We start from the raw sequence: 20,010 nt of genomic DNA, 5'->3' as shown, positions 1-20,010 counted from the left end.
TCTTCTAACCACACAGTTAAGTCTAAAGGTTTGGTATCAGTCTTTATCTGACTGAGGTCCATACACTATAAGGCTCTGAAAGGTTCTCCTTAGAGACATTACTGCTATAACCCACGAAAGCTCATAAAGGCTACAAAACCAGAACTGAAGAAGACTCTTACGGTCTAAATAGAAAACATTCACATTTTAACCTCAAAGCAAACTGACTGGCACGGTTGTGTTTTTTTTTTTTTTTTTTTTTTTTTCTGACACCAAATACAGGTATGTGTCATTTTTCCACACCAGCTACCAATTCTCCATTCTCTGATACCAGCTGGGTGTACGACAACTCAGTTCTGTACCTATCTACCTGGAGTTAATTTCCAATTCAACAAGTTAAAAGGCTCAGTCCCAAAGACTGCCCCCACTCCAGATGCCAGCCAAAAATGGTATTTCCTTGTGACCCACACTCCTGCTGGGTTAACTACAAATTCAGGGGTACCCCCAATCCCCGCCAGGATTAATAATTCAATAGAACAACTCACAGAATTCAGGAAGTGATATACTTACTATTACAGTTTATTACAATACAAATGAACAGCCAGATGAATAGGTACACAGGGCTAAGCCCACAACGGTCCCAAGCCTCCGTACCTGTGAAGTCAGAGTGCACCACCCTCTCAGCATGGGGATGTGTTCACCACCTCAGAAACTCCCCAAAGCCCTTGGTTTAGGGGTTTCTATAGAGGTTTCTTCTCTGGAAACCAGCCCGGATCCTGAAGCTATCTATCCCACCAACCCGCAAGAATAACCTCATTAGCATAAACTCAGGTGTGATTGAAAGAGACACTCCTCTATCACTTCCATCACTCAAGAAACTCCAAAGGTTTTAGAAGCTCTGTGCCAAAAGCAAGAGACAAAGACCAAATACAGATATTTTTATTATACCTCAGTGGTATTCTAATACCTAAATGACAAGTCATTTTGAAAACTGTTATCACACATTAATTTTGCACAAATTAGATCTCCTGTTTTGAATGTAACTATACTAAATTTTCCAGCAAAAATTTAATTGGTTTGTCACAAAGTTGATCATCACCATTTAACAGACAGCAATTCAGTTCAACTAATAATGTCCAGCAGTTGGTAAGAGTTAGGAATCCCCCTTCTTATCAGGTAGAGCAACACACTGACTACTTTCCAACAAAGGACAAAATTTCACAATATAGTTGACTACGCTGTTTACATCCCTAGGTTCAGATAGAATTGATTTTTTAAAAAAAGAGTCCAAAATGATATCTTAATTTCCCTGTTCTAAAAATGATGAATGTAATTGGTATTTTGATGGGCACTGCTCTACAACAGCAAACAGTATAATTCAAAATTTTATGACAATATTTTTTTTTTTTTTTTGAAATTGAATCTTTTAAAGAGGCATTGCATTGGGCCTCACATTAGCCATATCATGTGATTTTCTTCATTAGTAATACCATCAACTATTATTAGTGAACAATGCTCAATACTTGAGCTTTAGGGAATTATTGATTAAAGTATGTTTAAAGTTCTGATTTTGAAATTAGTTTAAATTTAATAAATTGCAAGTCTCATGAAATAGCCAATATTTCATTGGGAATATTGTGGGAATATTCTCTTATGGCAAGATCTTATAGTGTATTGATTCACAGGCAGGAATAATACATGCAGAATGCTTCCTAAAAAGAAAAGAGGAGCAGAAAAGAAGAGAGGAAAATCATCAGATTTATTTTAAGCTTTCCAAAACAAGACAGAAGGTAAGCTATTTCAAGACAAGAGTCTTGTCCCCTATAGAGTTGAATATTTTATTAGTGGGTGCTTAGAAAATATATATTAAGTTGATAACTGGTGAATCTCTATGTATTACATACTGCTTTACTTCCTCTGCTTCCACAGTTTGAAGAATTTGATCTCCCTCTTTACCACACAAAAAGAGGTAAAAATATCCTTCACTGGTCACCCAGATTTCCACAATCTTAGTCCCAGAGTCTAGTGCAAGGAATAGAAAGTAGTACTGCAGCATATTACCAGGGGACGTTGCATATTTCCTTTTTTGGAGAGTTTCCTAAAAGAAAATAGATTACAATCTTTCTGGGACAGTTCACAGGCAGTCCTTATGTGGATGGACTGGATGACTTCCCTTGATCCCTTCTAGCCAGATGCTTCTAATATTATACTTTCAGTATATCTGATGCTGATAAAAATGGAAGAAACCAAAAGTCTATTTCTATACAACGGAAAAGGGACGTTCAGTGTTATGCTTAAAGTTTCTTAATAACAAAAAATATTAATTTTTAATCAATGATCCTTCTACTGAAATATCATTGTTTTAGTCCACTTAAAGAACCATTATAAAAATTTGAAAGCCATAATGCTGTTTTAAAAAGAACAAACTTGGTGCTGGGAGAAAATTAATCCACCAGAACAGGTGGGTCCAACTGGATTTTGCTGCTTTATTAACTCTTGGTAATAAGGCAACCATTTTTATCAGAGTTCAAATGTTTATGGTAGGGAGAGTTAGAAATATGTTTGGGGGAGGGAAGGAAAAGGGGAAGGAGGGGCTAAAATTATCTTTACTTATCTAATGAACTGGTGGAAATCTAAGGAGAAACATCAAGTATTTCAGCAGTCAGTCTTTTTGCCATGTAGTTAGCTAAAAGCAAACATATTCAATAGCCTCCACACTGGAAATTCTGGCTCACAAGGAGATCCTTATCAAATTTAATTGTAGTAGTGACATGAACTAAATCCAAAGTAAATAAAGCACATTGATATGCAGAAACCTGAACCAAACTTCAAACTGTTGGGAATCCTATAACCCTTGGAAAAGAGAAGGAAAGAATCAAAGAGATCAGGAAAGGAGAGATAAACATAAGATGGCTGGGGTGTTATGAGTAAAGGAGTTAATGAATACACCTCAGATTTTTGTAAGGCATAATTGTTTACACAAAGATCAAGGCCAGGGTGGTCCCAAAGTGAAGAGATTGTGCAGAAGTCTAAACAGATAATGAAAAAGGGGTTGAATGTGCTTTGTTGTGGAATCCCAAGGTAGCTGATAGAAACAGTTAGGAAATGAAGCCACAATCTTTAACTTATCATCACTGCTACGTTTGGCTTTAATCAGAACTGTATGATAATCATGCCTATAAAAATGATCAAGTATAAGAAGAAAATGCAAATTGTGCTTAGGATCTACTTCCCACACCCGTCTCTTGTGAAATAGCAGGAAAACTAGGTAAAGGTTTAATTGAAGTAATAAATTATAACCATTTTCAAAATAGTTATCCGAGGAGATCATTGTCAGGGTGACTGGAAGGGGTAGGCACTTGGTAGGCAGGAGAAACCTGACTCCTGTGAGACAGCTTACCAACATGAAGGCAGAGAGCCCCTAAAAACCTTTGCCTTTGAGTCTTTCATATACATCTTATTTGCAGACCGTACAACTTAGTCCCTGAAATTGACATCCCCATACTTCCTCATTCTGGCTCAGGGAGGAAGCTGAGGAATCTTTATTTATTTATTTACTTATTATTGGAACATAGTTGGTTGTACATATCTGTGGGGTGCAGCGTTGAATATCAATATCAATATCAGCAATCGGTGATGATCAAATCAGATAATATTTTTCACTATACAATGTAATCAATATTCATGGCCCTTTACCAATTCCTCCCTTTCCTGCTTACCCCTTCCCCTTTCCCACATTCGGTAACCAATACATTGAACTTTTAAGAGAAGAAAACAGTACTGAGTAATCTTTATTCCTGGCCCTCTCTTGCCCTTGAGAACCCAGATCCAGAGTTTGTCTGGTCCAGTGGCTGGCAATAAATATTTTCCGAATGAATGCGTGAATTTAGGGGTGAGAAACACAGAATCCCCAGAACAAATCATAGATCCAGAATTGGGAGGTCCTGTCTACGTTATCTATTCAAATTGTGCACTCTGTGCAAGGTTCTGCATTTGAGCATCACTGCCGAGTGTTTATATGGTACGTCTGCACATACAACCAAGTTAGTTCAATGTAGATTTAGAATTTAATAATTTCATCTGTATGGAATCCAAAATTTCTAAATTAATTCCATTTATCTTTCTTTATCTTCTTTCTTGAATTGTATTCACCAGATCCCAAGTCAGTACAGAAATCCTAAGGAAGATTATCTGCCTAACAACCTCCTAACCTTATGTGCTTTCCAGTCTCCTGGAAGTTAAATTAGCATTAGGGAGAAGATAGACTAAGTGAAAAAGACTGAATTGAAAAAAAAAAAAAAAAAAAAAAAAAAAAGATTAGATCAGTTATACTTTTTTATGGGTAAAATAATCCATCTCATAGCAAGAAGTTAAAGCGTAGAACGCAGGGCCGGCCCGTGGCTCACTCGGGAGAGTGTGGTGCTGATAACACCAAGGCCACAGGTTCGGATCCCATATAGGGATGGCCGGTTGCTCACTGGCTGAGCGTGGTGCTGACAACACCAAGTCAAGGGTTGAGATCCCCTTACCGGTCATCTTTAAAAAAAAAAAAAAAAGTGTAGAAAGCAATACTTTCTAAAAAGTCAAACTGGTGTTTACTTAAGTTTGCCAAGTGGGAGTAATGAAATTGTCCAGCTGTTCTTCATACTTTCTATAAGAACTTTGACTTTGATGCTATTCTCTTACTGGAGTAATTTTATTGCTGCTAAAAATAAAGACATTTTGCCACATGGTCAACACAGACTTTATATGGTAACTGAAATTAGCAGAGGCTTTTGTACTTTAAAGACAATGATTTCTGAAGTAATTGGGATTTGTCTTGATAAAAATTGTTCATTGGACATATTCAAGTAGAATAACATAAACATGTTTATTTGGTTTTATTGTTTGCTATCACGAATATTCATCTTCTCTCTTTGACAAAATTTCTAAAATATTAATTGCTAAATATTTCAGCTACTAGGTCATTGAGTTAGTTCAAAGTTGATTCTATGTCAACTGCTTTTTCTGCATCTATTGAAATAGTCATATGCTTTTTGTCCTTGAGTGAGTTGTTGTAATGTATCACATATATTGACTTGCATATGTTGAATCATCCTTGCATTTCTGGGATGAATGCCACTTCATTGTGGTGTATAATTTTTTTGATGTGTTGCTGTATTCTGATTGCGGGTATTTTATTGAGGATTTTTGCATTGATGTTCATCAGAGATATTGGTCTGTAGTTTTCACTTTTTGTTGTATCTTTGTCTGGTTTTGGTATCGAGCTGATGCTGGCCTCAAAGAATGAGTTTGGGAGAGTGGCCTGTGTTTCAATTTTTTGGAATAGTTTGAAGAGAACTGATATCAATTCCTCTTTAAAAGTTTAGTAGAATTCAGCAGTAAAGCCATCCGATCTTGGGCTTTTCATTGTTGGGAGAGTACTGATTACTACTTCAATCTTGTTGCTTGTTATTGATCTGTTCAGGTTTTCTGTCTTCTTGGTTCAGTCTTGGTAGTTTGTATGTGTCCAGATATTTATCCATTTCCTCCAGGTTTTAAAATTTGTTGGCATAGAATTGCTTATAATAGTCTATAATGATTTTTCCTATTTCTGTAGAATCAGTTGTAATGACTCCTTTTTCATTTCTGATTTGTGTAATATGGATCTTCTCTCGTTTTTTGTTAACCTAGCTAATAGTTTGTCTTGTTTATCTTCTCAAAAAAAACCCAACTTTTTGTTTCATTGATCTTTTGTATTTTGGGGGGTCTCTATGACATTTAGTTATGCTCTAATCTTAATTATTTCTTTCTGACTACTAACTTTGGAATTGGATTATTCTTGTTTTTCTAGTTCTTTTAGGTGTGGAGTTAGTTTGTTTACTTGAAATCTTTCTATTTTTCTGATGTAAGCATTCATTGATTTAAACTTCCCTGTTATTACTGCTTTTGCAGTATCCCATAGGTTTTGATGTGATGTGTCTTCCTTTTCATTGTTTTCTACAAATTTTTTGATTTCCTGTTTAATTTCTTCTTGGATCCATAGGTCATTCAGGAGCCTGTTGTTTAATTTCCACATATTTGTATAGAGTCCTGAGTTATGCTTATTACTTTCTAGTTTTAATCCATTGTGGTAGGAAAAGATAGTTAAGATGATTTCCATCTTTTTTAAGTTACTGAGACTTGATTTGTGACCTAACACGTGGTCTATCTTGGAGAAAGTTCCATATAGTGATGAGAAGAATGTAGATTCTGTAGTTGTTGGATGAAATGTTTTATAAATATCTGCCCAGTCCAATTGGTCTAAAGTGTAGTTTAAATCCTGTGTTTCTCTGTTGATTTGGTGCCTGGATGATCTGTCTAATGATGACAGAGGGGTGTTCAGGTCCCCCACTATTATCATTTTGGAGTCTATCTCTTTCTTTAGGTCTAATAGTGTTTCCTTCATATATCTAGGTGCTACATTGTTGGATACATACATATTTATGATTTTTATGTCTTCTTGCTGGATAAATCCCTTTATCATTATATAGTGGTATTCTTTATCTTTTTTTATGGTTTTTGGTTTAAAGACTATTTTATCTGATATAGGAATAACTGCTCCTACTCATTTTTGGTTTCCATTTGCATGGTATATTTTTTTCCATCCCTTCACTATGAGTCTCTGTGCATCTTTACTGGTAAGACGAATCTCTTGAAGACAACATATACTTGGGTCTTGCTTTTTGATCCAGTCAGTCTGTGTCTTTTAAGTGGGGAGTTAAATCCATTTACATTTAGGGTTGTTATTGAAAGGTACTGTCTTATTCCTGACATTTTATGGCTTTTTGTTTAGATGTTCTGAGTATCATTTGTTCCTTTCTTCTCCTGTGATTATTGGACTTCAATGTTTGTGGGGTTTTTTTGAGATTGAAAGATTTAGTTTCTTTTGTCTTTCTCATTTATATTTGTGTTTTACTACTGGGTTTTGTTCTTACTTGTGTCTTTGTGGTAGTGATTATTGTTTTTCAGAATCCAGAAGCAGGAATCCCTTGAGAATTTCCTGCAGGACTGGTTGTGTGGTGATAAACTCCCACAGTTTTTGTTTGTCTGGTAAATACACTATTTCTCCTTCATTTCTGAAGGATAGCCTTGCTGGGTATAGTATTCTTGGCTGGTACTTTTTTCTTTTAGCATTTTGAATATGTCATCCCAAATTTTTCTTGCCTGCAGAGTTTCAGTTGAGAAGTCTGCTGTTAGTGTGATGGGGGCTCCCTTATAAGTGACTTGATGCTTTTTTCTTGCTGTCTTTGGGATTCTCTCTTTGTCTTTGAAGATTGCCAGTTTGACTTTAATGTGTTTCAAAGAGGATCCTTTTGGATTGAAACTGTTTGTGTTGAGAAGTCTTCTGTTAGTCTGATGGGGGCTCCCTTATAAGTGACTTGATGCTTTTCTCTTGCTGCTTTTAGGATTCTCTCTTTGTCTTTGACCTTTGCCAATCTGACTGCAATGTGTCCCAAAGAGGATCCTTTTCGATTGAAACTGTTTGGGGATCTTTGAGCTTCCTGGATCTGAAGGCCTGTGTCTCTCCCTATACATGAAGTTTTCCATTCTTATTTCATCAAATACATTTTCAATGCCTTTACTTTCCTCTTCCCCTTCAGGAACACCCATGATTTGAATGTTTGTGCACTTAAGGTTGTCTGCTAGTTCTCTTAGACATTCTTGATTTTTTTAATTCTTTTTTACTTTTTCTTGTCTGCCTGAGTTATTTCATAAAGACCATCTTTGAGTTGGGAAATTTTATCTTCAGCTTGTTCTATTCTGCTGTTTAAGCTCTCGGTTCTATTTTTTATTTAATTGAATGTGTCTTTCAGTTCCAGGAGCTCTGCTACATTATTTTATAAGGTATTAATCTCTTTGTAAATTTCCTCCTTCATAACCTGGATATTTTTTCTCATTTTATTGTGCTGTCTTACAGAGTCCTCTTTTTATCTCATTGAGTTCCCTTGAGATAGTTACTCAAAATTCCTTTTCAGACATTTAAAGGGTTTTCTGTTCTGTAAGATCCGGTACTTGAGAGTTACTGAATTCCTTTGGTGGTGTCATATTTTCTGATTTTTTTCATAGTTCTATATCTCTATGTTTGTTTTTGGTCATCTGGTAGACCAGTTGCTTCTTCTATTACTCTGGCATGGACTTTGAGGAGAAAGACTTCTTCCTCTTTTTTCAGGCTCCTCCAGTGACTCTCCTTGTGTCAATGAAGTACTGGGCCACCTGCACAGTGGTTGTGGATGTTATTAAGGCAGTGAGCCATCTTTGCAACAGTAGTAGCTGTGGTAGCAGCTGTTGTGGAGCACCTCTGCAGAAGCTGTGTGAAGCCTTGTGGTGGTGGTGAAGCACACGAGGTCCTGCCTTTTGTGCGGGTGGAGCATGGGTCTGTTGGGATGCTGGCCTGTTCTCCTGCCTGCCTGGGTATCCCTCCTTGGAAAGTGTGCAACATAGGGTCTTGCCTTCTGAACTGTCGGGGCAGGGTATGGCAGGTTGCTGGCCTGTTCTCCTGCCTTTCTGGGTGCCTCACCCATTGGCAGTGGCATGGCACAGGGTTCTGCCTCTGTGTAGGCGGGGTGAGGGTATGGGTGGGTTGCTGGCCTGTTCTCCTGTCTGCCCAGGTACCTCCCCATCAGCGGTGGTGTGGCTTGGAGTCCTGCTTTTTGTGTGGGTGGGGGTGGCGATCTGGCAGGTTGCTGGCCTGTTCTCCTGCCTGTCTGGGTGTCTCCCTCTCTGGCTGCAGTGCAGCACAGGGTCCTGCCTTCTGTGTGGGTGGGTGGGGGTCTGGCGGGTGGCTGGCCTGTTCTCCTGCCTGCCTGGGTTCCCTGCCCCCCATTGGCAGCAGGATAGTGCAGGGTCCTGTCTTCTGCATGGGCAGGGTATAGGTTTGGCAGGTGGCTGGCCTGTTCTCCTGTCCCCCTCATAGTATTTTTGTACTTGCCTTTCAATATTCTTTTTGTTAAAAAAAAAAAATCACATGAATTCAAAGTCTGGTATAGAATTAGCCTTATTCTGGATCTTGTCACACTTCCTACTTACTCCCTTCAAAACTCACCAGGTGTTTTTCTTGTCACCTGCAAAATTCTCCATACCACCACCAATCCTGTCTCCTCAATATTGCTTAGAAATTTTAAATTTAACACCTTTATTCTTAAATTTTAAGTAGAAATTCACTGAAAATGCTTTACCCCAACTACTGCCTCTTTTGAAAAGTTCAAAATATTTAGCTGATGCACAAGACCAATTATGTTTGTTTCTGAAGGTGTGAGATCAGCTTCTATAATTTTCACTAATGAATTTCCAATAACACTTGTAAAAGCTTTCTTCCATGATACCCTTCATTTTGTGTCATTCATATTCAGCTTATGAGAATGACGAGGCAAAGAAAGGTTTAGTGAACTGTTCAAATCACATAGGCAACAGCAAATAACACATACCTCTTCCTTAAAGCTATGTGCTCTAGCTAAAAGCTTAAAATCCCTTCCAAAAACAATTTGTCTTATCTACTTTTCATTAGATTACCTTACACAAGGTAATTTTCTTATATTGGGATAATGGTACATGTTCTTCATTCTGACTAATAGTATATACTGCGCTATTATAACTTTGATTTTTCTATGCTGGAGAATTATAAGTTCTTTATTTGATGTAACAGACCATCAGAATTATTCTTGGTACTGTAGACCACTGAATTAGAAGTATTTTTCATGATTTTCCAAGTTTATGAGAAAAGCAGTATTACAATGACTTGTAAATTAGATTCAAATCCACATTCACTGTGGTTAATTAGTAAATATCAATTAGTAGGCAGAATAGCGCAGGGGTTAAGATCATAGGCTCTGGAATCAGACAAACCTGGTGGGTGCACTGTGACCCTGCAAGTTCTCTGAGTCTATTTTCTTAAAAATGGGGATAATAAGATTACTTACTTTATTGAGTTCTCATGAGAATTAAAATATATAATATAAGTTCTTACTGCTGTACCTGGCACATTGTAAGCACTTTATGAATGATAACTCAATATCATTATCAACTAAACCTGACAAATTATTTGCATGAGAAATTAAAGCGAGAGATGATTTATCACATTTTTAACACATTAAGTAATTGTCTATGCTTGTCTTCCTTCTAAATCAGCTTTGAAATATCACACTGGAGAGAATGGTTTCCAATATCACACAACTACTATTAAATATATATTTATTGTAATAATCTTAACATTGAGAAATATGTTGCATTTATGATGAAACAACTGGCTGAGAGGACAAAGTTTTCTCATGTAGTAACCATTACCTGCAATGAATATTCTCTGGTGTTTAAAAAGGGAGGTTCTATTTGTCTGGACTCACCACTGGAAATCTCCCATACAGAAATGCTTGGCTCCACCCCAACTCTGTGCTAGTTTCTCATTTCCAGAAAAGACTAAGCCAAAGGGACAGAACTCAAAGACCAAACCCAGAGTTTACAAGTTATAGCAGTACTGCCTTACTGATGAATTTAGAAGATTTAACAGAATCATAAAAAGTCACCCTTTTATTTATGTCGATCTTAGCCACACAAAGATACTTTTCAGGGAACAGAATCAGTCATAAAAATTCAATATGTAACACAAGCCACCATAAGAAAGGACAGTCAAATACTATCTTAAAATGTGCCCTTGGTTAAGCCATTTTATTTAAAAGAAAAGAACTAAGTTGTAAAAGAAAACAGTTCTACTAACATCTCTACTTCTTCCTCTCTAACCCCTACCTCAGTCTCAAGTGCAGGTTACTAGTTATGCATCATCCCGACTTAAATGGCAATCGTATTTCCAAATCACATGACAAGATTTTACTTAGATTTTTGATCAATTTTTTATTATTATCAGCATATTCATTATTACAAATCATGATTTTTCCTTATGCCCTTTACCCGACCTGTCCCTCCCCAAACACCCTCCCTTCCTTCCTCCATCTCCAGTAATCTTAGGTTCGTTCTCTTCTTCTGAAAGTTCAATGAATTGTTGAGATCTTTTCTTTCTCTCTTCTTCCTTCCTTCCTTCGTTCAACACCCAGTTATAAGTGAGAACATGTGGTATTTCTCTTTCCTAGTTTGGCTTATTTCACTTAACATAATTTTCTCCAGACTCATCCATGTTGCTGCAAATGGCAGGATTTCATTCTTTTTTATGGCTGAATCATATTCCATTGTGTGTATATACCACATTTTCTGTATCCAGTCATCTGTTAATGGACACTTAGGTTGGTTCCATATTTTGGCTGCGATGAACATGGGAGTACAGGTACCCCTTCGACATGATGATCTCCATTCCTTTGGATATATGCCCAGTAGTGGGACTGCTGGATCATATGGTAGCTCTATCTATAGTTGCTTGAAAAACCTCCATATTGTTTTCCATAATGGCTGTGCTAATTTACAGTCCCACCAACAGCATAGAAGAGTTCCCCTTTTCCCACATCCTTACCAGCATTTGTTATTCTCAGTCTTTTTAATAATGGCCAATCTAACTGGGGTGAGATGACATCTCAATGTGGTTTTGATTTCCATTTTTCTGATGACTAGTGATGCTGAGCATTTTTCATGTACCTGTTGGCCTCTTGTATGTCTTCCTTTGAAAAGTGTCACATGACAAGATTTTAATGTACTATTGACATGATTTCTATTCAATGCCTATACATGGAGAATGTATAAATGACAGTACTTACGAATGGGTTCTGAAGCCAGGGTTCTTTCTATTTTTTTTTTTTTTTTTGGACCGGTAAGGGGATCGCAACCCCTGGCATGGTGTTGTCTGCACCACTCTCAGACAGTGAGCACACCAGCCATCCCTATATAGGATCCAAACCCATGGCCTGGGCGCTACCAGCGCCGCACTCTCCCGAGTGAGCCACGGGGCCAGCCCCTGAAACCAGGATTCTAATCCCAACTCTGACATTTCCAGCTCTTTGGTCTTGAGCAATATACCTAATGCTTCTGGATCTTAGAGGTACCACTTCCAATTACATAAAATGGGTCTAATAGTAGTACCTTCTTCACAGTGTTATCGTAAAGATAAATTAAAGGAGATAATGTATATAGAGCACTCAGCACAGTGCCTGACATATAAGATGTATAAATTAGTGTTAGCCTTTACTATTACTAGAGTCAAATCTTGATTAGTCATACTAATGAAAGGGTAATGCAATAAAAAAACTAGCAGGACTCAGTAAATATAGTCTTTCACCATCACACACTGTACACAACTATTGAAAGTCAACTTTCTACCCCACATATATGTATAATAAATTATCTCTAAAACATAAAAAATAAAAATAAAAAAATAAATATAGTCTTTGAATTTGTAATGATATTTTTAAACTTATGTGTAAATTTTTTCCCAATTTTCTGGCAATCTGCACCACTTCAAACAAACTAATAAAGCTGAAATGTGAGGCCTGGGCTAGAAAACAATCCCCTTGCTTAAAATTCTTCTCTGCTGGCCAGGTGTAAAAAAGTCAGCTTTGTCTCTCACCTTAATAAAAACAATCATCATAAGTAAACTGCCCTTTCTCTCTAAATGTACTTTTGTTTGATCTTGGTCTGTATTCAAGGAAGTAATTAAATGCTGGGTTTAAAGGTCTCCCAGTGGGTTGCAAAATAGAATCGAAAGTGAACAGATGGTGAGATAGTCACCAACAGATTCTCTTTTAATCTGTTTAATTTTATCAGTAAGAAATAGAATACAAAATTCACCCTTGATAATTCAGTTAAAGCAAAAAATATTCCTACATGGTTGATTATATATATATATATATATATATATATTAGAAAAAATGTTAGAGATTAACTGCAAAGAATTGGAACACTCAACCTGATTGTGTAGAGATCTAATTTACGACCCAGGGAGAGGGCTGACTTTAAGGTTTATTGATCAACACCCTTCCTCAAAAGAGTGCTCTGTGTTAAAGATGAATCTATTTCATCCTTCTCTCCTACCAGATTATGAATCTTTTACTAAACTTCCTCAATACATTCTCCTTTACAACCATTCAACTTTTAAGCATCTTTTTAAATGCCCATGAATCAATATCATTGATACCCATGTTTCCCAAGCCTCTTTAAATTGGACCAAATTATTTCAATGTTTTTGCCATTGTGACTGCGAAGTTTAGGAATTCAGCTGTCAAATACTGGACACTAAATTGAAGGCACTGATCTTGAATCTCTCCATTTGTCATGTGAAAGCTATCATTTTCCACTGTTTGAGGCATCCAAAAAGCATGTCTAGTCATTTGGTGAACAGTTTCTGATTTCAGTCTTCTAAGTTTATGAACACCTTTTAAACAGCATTCAAACAAACCTTGGCAGCTATGACAAAGACCATAACACACATCAAATCAATGTTTAACTTATAAATTCAGAGACACAGCAGCAAAATATTCCACCACCTAAGATGCAATTACTTGAGAACCACATAATGAAGAACTGTGGCTTGCTGTTCTATACGCATATTATTCAAATGAAGAAAACGCTTAACTAGTGACTCATTATCAAGAGTGTTTGTTTTATTCATTTATTTTTGTAACTTCTGCACTGAGTACCACCATAGAGAAAAAATGTGTATATTTAAATTAATATATGAACAATCCAAGCTACAAGTAGCTTCTGTTTTAGCAGTTATAAAAGAGATCGTTTTATAAAAGCTACTCCATAAATAACAACCTCAGAAACCACCTATCTAACACTATCTTAAGAATGCATATAGGCCATGAAATGGAGATCATTATGGGTCTGGGGGAAAGAAGTATGGGGAAAATATTCCCAAACCAGTTTAAATTGTCCAAGCTATCATCACTCTAGCAATTCTGATCAAAGGCCAATGTTAATTTTTGTTAAAAGTCATTGTAATTTATTAAGTTATATAGGCTCTGGGCATACTATTCCTTCTCCATTAAATGTAAATTTACAAGGTATTACAATCTTGAGAAATAAAATGTAGCATATACTACATTTACATACTGTGTCACACCAGATCAAGACCTGCACGAACAATTCTAAACAGGCAGAAATCACTTCCTATCACAGATAACTTGGGAGCTGCATTCCAGCTAAATGGTCCCCATCAAGAGAAACAATATTAAAGCCTGCATTTTCATATCTTGACCAATAAAAGACCAGTTTAGGCTTTTCAAATGTGCATATCTTCTCTATCACCCTGGCCTTGGTTGAACAGACATTTATCCCACTTACTGACATTCACATTTAGACATACTATCCCTTCTCCACACTAGCTCCCCATTTTTCTATTCACCTAAATGCACATGCTCAGGCAACTCTTCTTCAACTTACAGAGCTTACTCCTTACCTTACTTCTTATCTTATGTTCAGATTTATCTCCTCATGCCTACTAGCTGCCACGCATCACTGGGAGGATGTATTTCTTGATGGACAAGAATGTTCTTTTGATTCAGACAGCTTGCATTGGATTCAAGCTTTGTGGCTTACTAGCTGTGTGACCTTGAAAAGTTGTTTAACCTTTCTGAACCTGTATATTTCCTTCTCTGAAAAACAGAATTAATCATAGTATCTAATTCATAGGACTGTTTTCAAGAAAAAATAAGATAGTTGCCTGTCCACAACCCAGAAGAGGGCCCTCACCAGGATCAAACCCTGTTGGCACCCTGATCTTGAATTTCCAGCTTCCTGAATTGTGAGTAAACAAATGTCTGTTGTTTAAACCAAAAAAGAAAAAGAAAAAAGAAGACAGTACCTGACACACTTAAGTGTTTCTACTGGCTATCATTATTATGTCTACTATCAAGAAATCTATTGTAAAGACCAACACACTTGCTTTCATTTCTAAACTATTGGGGCAGAGTTGAGTACAAGTTTGAAAACTTTTTTTTATTAAGCTATGAGATACAGAGGGTCTTGGAACATGAACAAAATAAGTTAATATTGTCTTGCCAGTTATCACAGATCCAGATCCTCCTCACCCAATACAACATGTTAATATCGGTTATTTTTGTGACAACCAATGAGAAGAGTCAGAAAACAAATATTACCAATCCCAAACCAGGATGCTTTTAATTGTTCTTCAGACAACTACACTTAGTCACTTATAGGAGTATATCATTTTGTGCAATTGTTAAGTTCCATCAAAATGTTTGCTCCCAAATTTCTAAATTGTATATTGAAAGCAACATGGCAGGAATTGGTAAAGAGCCACAAAAAATGATTACATTGTGTAATGCTGAATATACTAGTTATCTTGATTTAAGCTTCACATATTGCACACAGGTGTTGATATTCAATTCTGAACTTCACAGATATACACAATCACTTACGTTTCAATTTTTAAAAAGGCATTAATCTTAAAGGAAAACTTCAGTACTGCAAACTGAAGAGTCCCTTTCTGAAGTAAATAATCACCACCCCATTTATGTTTTTTATCCACTTTGCTGATATTCTACTTTTAAATGTGTATATGAATGCCCACTAAAGCCAGGTTTAAAAATGGTCCAGAAACATCAGTAAAAAACTTATTTGAAAGACAACAATACATTATTCCTAGTTGCGAATTTAGTTTATTTCAGTGAATTGCAGTAGCTGAAAGTGTATCTCTCATCTACAGTGCTGAAATTTGAATTAAAATGTATATACTAAAACTCAATGAAACACAGCATTGGGAAAAGGTTCAAAAACATTAGAATAGAGCTTATGCATCATTCCTAGTTTATTTTTAAGTTTAATTCACTGAAATTAAGCAGCTGAAAGTGAATCTTTTATCCATCTTGCTGTAATTCTAGTTTTAAATGCATATATGTAAACTTGTTGAAATGCAGGAGCTCTTCGTAAAGTGCACTCACTTTGTGCTGTTTTCGTATTATTTTTAAATACTGTAAAATTATAATAAAGAAAGGATTTATTTTGGCAATCTGCAATAGAATTTTGATAACACGTTCATATGAACTGCAATTACTACAAAAACAGACAAATCTTGAATCACTCGTGAGAAAAACTTGAAACAAAACACAAATACCATAAACATCTTCCATTTGCATAGTCTTCAACAATGGAGTTCAATAAAGGAAACAATAGAAGACAGCAGTAATTTCTAAGGCTCTTAGAAATATGTCTTAACAAAGAGAAAGAGGTGCAGTTCTCAAATAAAAATTCTAAAAGCAGTTTCTTCTTGAATCTGCTTTTGGGGGAAGGGTAGAAGAGGGAGAAAGCAAAGAATAAATAGCAGTATTAAAACTGCATGGTCCCCAAAGCGAAACTAACTGCCTGATCTGTTCAGTCTAATCAGGGGTTTAACTAAAGGCATTAAGCTGGTCTTTAAAGCCCTATAATTTTGTTTGTTTTGGCAGCTGGCCAGTTTCTTATAACACCAAAGTCCGAACCCATGACCTTGGTGTTATAAGAAACCTTACAATTATTGCATTGAATTGAGACTCTGGGCAACTCAAATTTTACTTTGAAATATAAGAATTAATATGTATAGAAAATAATAAGGCATGAGGCTTATAAAGTGAGGTCCAAAGGAAATAGAAAAAGTTTTCTTTTTTTAACCTAAACTTGGTCAAAAATTGTAAGATTTAAGTTTTCTGGTATTTCAAACCTGTCTAAACAAACCTACAGATTGGTCACCAGAGAAGACAAAGTTCAAGGTTCAAGGTTCTTGTGATTGTGATTTCATATAATCTTCAGTTCTATTCCAAATTCTTTCGGGTGTAAATAAGCCAAAAACCAAAAACCAATAACACACAACCACCCCCACCTAGAATAGCTGCTGTTCTAAAGATCAAAAAGAGGAAGGGGACTCCTATATCCTACATCTCGAATACATACATCTGCTCTTTCCACTGCTGGCTTTTCCGTTGAGTTGAGGAAAACAGAGGCACTTTCACTGATCATGGAAATACACTCAGCTTTCAGCCCAGTTTATCCTATTCTCTCCATAGCTGCTGAGAAATGTTTAATCCATATGAAGAGCAAGTGAATGGGAGGGTGCCTCCTATCATTTGAAGCAGCAGCAACTCAGCCTGCCATTACACAAGAAGCCACTTGTTAGTTCCTTTTCCAGTTCTCAAAATATTTGAAGAACTTAGGAAATGTTAGAAGTAAAATTTTTTGAAAGAAAAGAAAAAGGCAAAATAAGAGCAATATAAGGGAAATAAACAGGTCCCTTGTCACATTAAGTTTTAAAAGAAAAAAAAAAACTTCGTATCATTATTCCTAACTTCCCTTCCCATTTTGTCTAGTTCTAACAGGCCTTTAAGCTTGAAGTTAAACACCCTCTCCTACACACTTTCAAAATAACTCTATTACAGAGGTCTCACTCTCTCAAAATAATCACAATGGCTGAACAGGCTTCCCACTCAATCCTCATCAGTTACAGCATGTGTACCCCCATCATTCATAGAAGTGCACTCCTTCCCCTTGCCTCAGTGCTTAGAACGTATTTGTCAAATGTCTCCCTCTTGAAATGCACCAGTTTGTGATTTTACTTTTCTCCACCTAATTCTAAAGACCCTATACCACCATCTCCCATCTACCAAAACTCGGTGGCTTTCTTTTTCCTTCAAAGGAGAAAATATGGCCCCGACGTCATAAGGCAAACAAAGCTAAACTCCATGGGAAAATGAAATCGATGTAACAAAGGGAAGAAAGGGAAGAAAAGGGGTGGGGTGAGGGATGCAAGTGTCTTCCGAAGGAGAAGCTGCCGGACGAACTTCAGCAATTTAACCGTTCTAGGGTAGCAGAGAATTGGTGTGTAAGAAAACAACAAAGGTGGGCTCCCCACGCTCCTTACCGCCGTAGAGCCAGAGGAAGATGCAATATATACACGGATCACCATTCTGGGAACAGCGGTTTCGGTTGTTTGGGTCCTGAAAACGGCTGCGGAGCAGCTGCAGCAACGGCTGGAATCAAGCTAGGGGCCGAACAGAGGTTGGAAGAGGAGGGTGGGCGGAGGTGGAAGTGGAACTCGCCAGAGCCCCGCCTCCGCCCTTAGCTGCTTTCACAGGGCTGGGAGCTCGCAGTCCCAGAGCCAAACCCCGGAAGGCACAGGCTCGTTTGCATCATTTCTAAATAGTTTAAAAAAAAAAAATAGAGAATCTCGAATAGCACCGCGAGATCTGTTGAAACATTTATTTTTGACTATTCCCTCCCAGAGAAGAGGGGGAAGAGAAGGAAAAAGAAAAAAAGCACTGAATTGAATTAGATTAGAATGAAGAACCTTTTCCCACACAGACTAAAGTCCTGGGCATAACTTCCTGCTGAGAAATGTATGCAAATAAGCTTCCTGAAAGAGCAGTCAATCCAGACAGTAGTAAGAAAATCCTTGTCCTCAAAGCCTTGTGCATTTTAAGATTCCTATGACGTATCGATTTCTCTGATGTTAGCCGGTTGCGGGATTGGGCAGTGAAGTACTGAGTGATGCCATTGAGGTTCGAAGAAAAGTTTCAGTTTCCCCTAAACCCAGAAATGGCAGGATTGGTTTTCTTTTTGCGTTTTGCGTTTTGATAAAATAGAGATCCCTGGTTCTGTGGGAATTTGCAGGAGGTCTGATTGGCAAACTCAAGAATGGAGGAGGAAATCGCAAACAAAGAAACTGAAAATACTGTGTAAGAAAGTGAATAATTTTTGCTTTGTTTTGCTTTGCTTTTTAACTGGGGAAAGGGAGCTGGAGCATATGTTGATGGAGATGTTGAAATGGTGAGCAGAGAAAGCAGATGGTTATTTGTAGCTGTAGGGAAATGAGCAAACAATTGATAATGTCCAGAGAGAGACTATATACTTCAAAGTGCAGTTTCAAGTTTCCAGATATGTGAAATTAACAGAAAAAGAAACTTGCAAGATGAATGAGAGTGGAGAGAGGGAGTCAGTCACTGTTTTACTTCTTTACTTTATTCCTTTGTGGTTTGTCCTACTTCTCCATTCTAGTAGTTTACCACCTTTGCCTAGGCTCGATAATCGCAGTAGCTTCCTAACTGTTCCCCGCACACAGGTTCTTCCTTCTCCAATCTATCTTAAACATTAATTCTAAATAAACTCTTTACATGTGATCCATAAAACAACCTTGAGAAGTGGGTGTTATTACATCAGTTTTGCAAATGAAGAAACTGAAACTCAGGAAAATGAGTAATTTTCTCATTGTTACATAGCTAGTAAATTCCAAGTCAGAACTCAAACTCAGGTCCAACTAACTCAAAAAGATCCCCTCTCTTAACTGCCATTGTAGCACACTGCCTGGGACAGGGAAAGTACTCAAGAAAGTTAGCTATTTTTCTTCCTAAAACATCACTTTCACATATCACTAAAGACAGTATAGGTGGAAATACTTAAGGTAGCTTTTCATTGCCTATCAAATAAAACCTAAATTACGTTTCTAAGAAGCTCCCACCATAATCCGGCCCCACACTATTCATATAATTTTACCCATTGTTCCCCCGAACTAACTTCCCTATACAGTCATTGTTTACCGCCCACTACAGTCACCATGCTTACTCCCACTTTCATGCCTTTGCTCTTCCTGTCCCTTCCTTCACCTTCTCCCCACATTCTGATACCCTTTTTCACCCATTCCACCTATCCAACACTTCTTTTCCAGACACAGCTCAAAATCTTTATACAATGACCAGGCTGATGTAAGTCAGGGTGATCTAGCCACCCTCATCGTTGCCAAGAGCTGGGCTACTGTTATCGTGCTTCCCAGCCGACACGACAGGAGAATCTTCCTTCTGCTTTTGATTTGGCAAAATGGACATAATTTGTCTTACACCATAGTCCAACCTCTCGCCCCTCAGTGGTCAACATGTACTCTATTTGGGCCTGTAATCTCTTTTGAAATGATAAAAATATATATATAAAGAAAAAGAAAGGAAAATCTTCCTATTTATTCTACATGCCCATAAGACAAAACTATCTCTAGAGAATTGAATGGCAGGATCAGCAATGAGTCTGGTGGGTCATATCTGTAACTCTGAGGAACGGGAAGACAATTTCTGATTTTTTTTCTTTTAAACGTAGACATAT

At 37.1% G+C, this 20,010-nt stretch overlaps 1 protein-coding gene across 1 annotated transcript in view; it reads right to left on the bottom strand.

The window, feature by feature from the left end:
• The window catches only part of SH3BGRL (SH3 domain binding glutamate rich protein like), a 79,616-nt gene extending 61,709 nt beyond the window's left edge, over positions 1–17,907 (bottom strand). The window contains exon 1 of the mRNA XM_063084378.1: positions 17,786–17,907. Coding sequence (XP_062940448.1) covers positions 17,786–17,830 — 45 coding nt within the window. The 5' untranslated portion in view covers positions 17,831–17,907. The remainder of the gene's footprint in view (positions 1–17,785) is intronic.
• Positions 17,908–20,010: the final 2,103 nt, after the last annotated feature.

This window comes from Cynocephalus volans, chromosome X, assembly GCF_027409185.1.
Source record: "Cynocephalus volans isolate mCynVol1 chromosome X, mCynVol1.pri, whole genome shotgun sequence".
NCBI classification, from domain to species: Eukaryota; Metazoa; Chordata; class Mammalia; order Dermoptera; family Cynocephalidae; genus Cynocephalus; species Cynocephalus volans.
This window is presented reverse-complemented; position numbering and strand designations above follow the sequence as displayed.